Source organism: Capra hircus, chromosome 18, assembly GCF_001704415.2.
Source record: "Capra hircus breed San Clemente chromosome 18, ASM170441v1, whole genome shotgun sequence".
NCBI lineage: Eukaryota > Metazoa > Chordata > Mammalia > Artiodactyla > Bovidae > Capra > Capra hircus.
This window is the reverse complement of record NC_030825.1, coordinates 19,572,079-19,577,020: the sequence shown is the minus strand read 5'-3', so window position 1 is coordinate 19,577,020 and position 4,942 is coordinate 19,572,079. Positions and strand designations below refer to the sequence as shown.

Here is a 4,942-nt window from a genome sequence, read left to right as displayed (position 1 = left end):
CTCTAGGACTCCTTATCCTCACTTCCCTGGGGACTGACTAGGGTAGAGAACTATGGGGCAGGAAAAAGACCGGTTCCCCTCCTCACTCCCAAGTCCCTGCTTAACCCCTGAGGGGTCCGGGGCCGCTGGGGCCGCTGAGGGCACCAGCTAGACGCCCGAACCCCTAGATTGTGTGAGGAGAAGCCCCGACTGAGTTTCAGCTCAGGCCGCTCGCTTGTTGACTCTAACTCAAAAGGAGCCGCAGGAATAAATCGAGAAACATTGTTTACGGTGCTGTTATTAACTTCCTTCCCGCTTCTCTCCATCTCTAATTAAATTCATCTCTGAATCTCGGGCCAGGAGAAACCTCCAAAAGGACCAGAGCCAGAGGGCCCATGCAGGCCGCGGCTCCCGCCCCTTGGCCGCCCACCTGCTTTCCCCGGCCCGACCTCCCCTCTGCCGAAGCGACTTGGTGAGACTTCCAGACTTAAAACGAAGTCGTTTATTTCAATTTTGCTTTCACATTATGTTCCGATACAATCAAAACTCCTGGACGAACCTCTTGAATAAAAGTCCTGCGATGAGCGCGATCACAGGTCCCCGGCGCCCGGTAATACCGCCGGCGCGGACTCGGGATTCAGAGGAGGCGGAATAAAACAGACTTAGCTTCGGGATCTGGGAGCGGAGGTTCCGGAGGCAGAGGCGTGGGAAGCGTGACGAAAGGGCAAAAAGGTTCTGGCTCCTCGAGTTGGAATTATTCCTGATGCACTTGGACTGCGAAAAGCCTTTTTCGTTTCCAGGCCGGCAGTCGGGCCTGGCCTAGCAAGATCTCAGCCAAATTTCTTACGTTTGCGCCAAAGCAGGGAGCACAGGGCGGAATGCAGGGTTGGCCCTAGGCCCGCGCAGGAAGGAGCGAGGGCCAACATCGCGAGGAAGCCCTCCTGCCTTAGCCTTTCTCGGCTTGCACGCCGCCAAGTCCCCTACACCTCTGAATCTCACCCTTCCGCACCCCTGCCCCCAGACCTCGCAACTAGGGGAGGTGCGGAGTTTAGAAAGCTGTTTCAGAAAAATAAAAGTTCCACTTGAGCTTTATTGGATTAAAGCAAAATTAAATCTTGGCTATTCACAGGTATGTTACAGAGGACGAGGAAGCGTCCAGAAGAACCTCCTGGCGTTTAGTGGAGCCACAGAATACGAGGGCATTGACAAGCATCAGAACACCAAGCAGCCTTAGATTTCACGATCACTCCAAATGGGACAGAGAAATACGGAAATACAGCCAGTTTCCACTGGGAACAGTTCTTCGTGTACAAATGATATATATTTATATATATATATATATTTCTTTTTTTTAAACCAGTCACCACTAAGGTGAGTCCTTTCTCTGCTAACAAGCAGCCGAGGATACATACAAAGTACCTTCAGCTAATTAATTCGAGCGGTGTTTTAAGAGCAGTACTTGCCAAATTAAAACTACTTCCCCGTCCAAAAAAAAAAAAAAAATCCTTCTCCCCTCTCCAAAATAAAAAAAAAGGGGGAGGGACATATTAGATTTCAGGGGATGAAAAGATTCAGAGCGGGACTCAGAGGAGGAAGATATTTCACATTATACAGTGAAATGCAAAGTTTCTTTTACATAAATTGTAGGGAACATGAACACGGGGTAAGAAACAGTGACAAGGCAGTCTGTCTTTCTTGATTACTGCAACTGTAGTTGGGGGCGAGTTTATTTTGGAAATGGGAGTGCGCAGAGCTAAGCGGAATTTACTTCTCCTAAAGAGGAAATGGACTAAGTTGTCCAACCGCCGGGCTGCGCTTCGTTTACCGGATACAGCTGGGGAACAAGTAGGAAGTTTCAAGTCGTGCCGCTTTCTCGTCCTCTAAAGTTCAGCCTCTTTATCATTTTCCCCTCCTGCCTTCGCCCTCTCCCTGCCTCCATTCCCGAGATGAGCCAGTCAGAGGGGAAATACGAGGAATCCGGAGAAGGTCGAATATTTCCAGCCCCCCATCAAGTTTCCTCGCTCCAGCTTGAGGTATGCTCGGTCGCCTTTCTCCATCTGGATTAGAACTCCGTTGCTGGCGGCCTCCCGGGTCACGTCCTGGTCACCAGCGAAGGCTGAAATCACCGGCCACCCGTTTAACATGAGGCTCACCTGAGAAAGAGAAAGGCCGGCTTCAGAGGGGCAACCCAGTGGGGTACCGAAGCGTAGATAAAATAGCGAACCTTCACCGCTTGGCTGACAGATGTAAAGCTTGGAAGCAGGGGGCGGCGGGTGGGCGGGGGCGGAAAGAAAAGGGGCTTTGTAATTTACGCCGGGAGCCCAATGAAGAGAAAGACGGCCCATCTGGGTGACAGAAAGGGTCTGCTCCCCAAACGAATCGAACCCTGACTGCGCTCTTTTTATCCAGTTTAGTGAACCCGTAGATGGCTCAGGCGCCCGGAGACCTTCGGCCCTGCCCTCCCCGCCAGCCTCAGAGAGAAAGTCAGACAACTGGCGCTTCCGGGAACACAAACAAATACAAACAAAAACCCTGGCTCCTCCCGATTCCAGATGCCGGAACACAGCAGAGACGCAGCGGAGGAGCCAGGCAAGGTTTCGGCAGATGACAAATCTCTCTCAGAGCTGCACTCCGTGTTTCATCCCCAAACTCCGGGCTCAGTTTTCGTCCCAGATCCAGCCTTGCCCTCCACCGCCTGGCTTTGCCCTTGCGGTGGCATCAGCAGATAAAGGCCCAGGGCCCTCTCCCCAGCCGCGCGTTCCGCCTTCTGTGTCTGCCCAAAGCAAACCTGAAAACCTTTGGGAACCCTGGAGAGCCAGTGAGTGCTGGCTGGGGCAAGGCTGGAGCCAGGAGGGTGTGGCACTACGCCCCTCCCTTTTCTCTCCACCTTTCAACTGATATAGTTAGGCGCTACTTGTTCAGAAATCCGGAGTGGGTCCCCAGAGGGACGCCAGGACTCCCCCGGAGCGTGGCACTGAATGAAAGCGCACAGGTTTCTCGGCCGCTTCAGAGCTGGGACAGGAGTCGGGGATACTGTCCGTGGTGCTGAAGGAGATGATCCGCGGAAAGCTTCCGGAAGCGGCAACTGTCTGGGATGCTAACAGAAACTCTAAAGCGAAATCCCCGGGGTTCCGTCGCGGGAGGACCTCTTTGGAGGGTCCCACAAGGCGGAGGCAGAAAACTGTGCCTGGAGGTGGTTTCAAGAACCCATGACTGGAAAACAAGGGAGAGTCCAAGCCAGAGAACCGTGAGGCCCTGCAACGCATTCCTCCAAGCTGCCCCGGAGACATGCGGCTGCCCCTTCTATTTCCCACCCCCGCCGGGCCGACTCACTCCCGCGGCCAGCAGCCCCCTACCGGGGCTGGGGCCTGGCCCTGAGGCGGCAGCTGACCTGGATGGTCTGTCTGTTGTAGACTTTTACCACGTGGAAGTTAAAACTGTAGATTCCTTTGCGCGGGGCGATGAAAGTGCTGCGTTCTGAATCAAAGTTGTTCCCGATGTTCACTAGTACCTATAACGAGACGGGAACGAAGGGGAGTGGACAAGAATCTCTCCCGAACTCTTGTCCCCGCATTTCCGCTGAGACCTCGGAGAGGGTCGAACATCTACCTACTACCTCTCCCCCAACCCCCACCCATCCAGTCTTCCTGGAGCACTCACCTGGTCGAAGTAGATGATCATGGTGCGATTACTCATCTCGGACGGCTCATGGTTGGTGCTTCTGATGGCAGAGAAAGCCACCTTGGCGCTGCCGGAGCGCACAGAGATGCCCAGAGCTGTGCCCGTGGGATCGGACGTAGGGTTGGAGTCGCAAACCACCAGGCACTTGCCTTCTAGCACGATGGGCTCCGTCTCGTTCTGCCCGCGGGCCGGGCCCGCCAACCATGCTGCCCCCAGCAGCAGCAGCTCCACGACGCCCAGCATCGCGGCGCCGGCGCCCACCCCGCCCCCCACCCCGGGGGCTGCCTGCGCCAGCCGCCCCCCCGCCCCAGCCCGGCTCCGAAGCCCCCTCCTCAGATCCGTGTTCAGCTCTGCCAACGCCGCTCTGGACACTTCGGGTCTTCTTGCACTCCTGGGCAAGCGTGCCCCCCGAGCGATGCTCCCGGAGCCCCGCCCGGGCCTCAGGGGTACCGTGGCTGCCCAGCCGCACTTGGATGCATAGCCGCTGCCGCTCGATCCCCGCTGATTCCGCCGCCTCCTGCCCGCACCGGCCGCTGCCGCCGCCGCCGCCGCTCTGAATTATTGATGCAGCGGGCGATGCAGCCGGAGCCGGCGGAGAGCGCGCGCCGGGCACAAAGGCGCGGACCGCGGCCTGGCCCCGCCCCTACCACCTCCCTCCCCGCCTCCCTCTCCAGCCCCGCCCCCGCACCGGCAGAAGCTCCACCCCCCGGCCAATCCTGGCGCGCCGCGCTCCCCGCCGAGCCAATGACGGCGCTGTCCGCGCGCGGCCACCTGACCCTGGGCGCCGTTGTTATTAGGCGCGGCGAGGCCGGCGGCGCGCGGCAGCAGGGTTGGGCTCAAGCGGAGAGTCGACGGAGGGAGCGAGGGCCGGGAACGCGCGCGCGCGCCCCCGCGTTTTTGTTGCTGTCAGCGGCGGCCGCTCGCTTGTCTCCCGCCTCCCGATACGGTCTTGTTCAGCCCCCTCAGCCCTCCTGCCCTCCTCCCTCGCCGGCCCTCAGGTAGGAGGCGGCGCGCACGCCCAGGTTCCGGAGTAGAGTCGCCAGAGACCGAGAGAGGCGCGAGTGTGGGCGCGTGGGGCGGGAGGGGAGCGCCCCCCAGTGGGTAAAGGGGTGACGGGCAGCGGGCGCGCGGGTGAGCCTCGGCAAGCGGGCCGACCCGGCGGCCGGGCTTCAGGGCGCGTGCGTGCGTGGTGGGGCGGGGCGTGCGCCGAGGCCGCGGTGCAAGGAGGCGCACGTGCAGCCGCTGGGAGCTGGCGCCGCGGGGCATCGAAGCCAGTGTCCAC

At 58.9% G+C, this 4,942-nt stretch overlaps 1 protein-coding gene across 1 annotated transcript; it reads right to left on the bottom strand.

Annotated features, from left to right (window-relative positions):
- On the bottom strand, positions 462 to 4,217 carry CBLN1 (cerebellin 1 precursor). Its single transcript, XM_013971065.2, has 3 exons — positions 3,640 to 4,217; positions 3,371 to 3,490; positions 462 to 2,132 (listed from the first exon to the last, which is right to left on the bottom strand). Exons 1-3 carry the CDS (start codon positions 3,901 to 3,903, stop codon positions 1,935 to 1,937), a joined length of 582 nt encoding a protein of 193 aa, XP_013826519.2. The 5' UTR covers positions 3,904 to 4,217; the 3' UTR covers positions 462 to 1,934.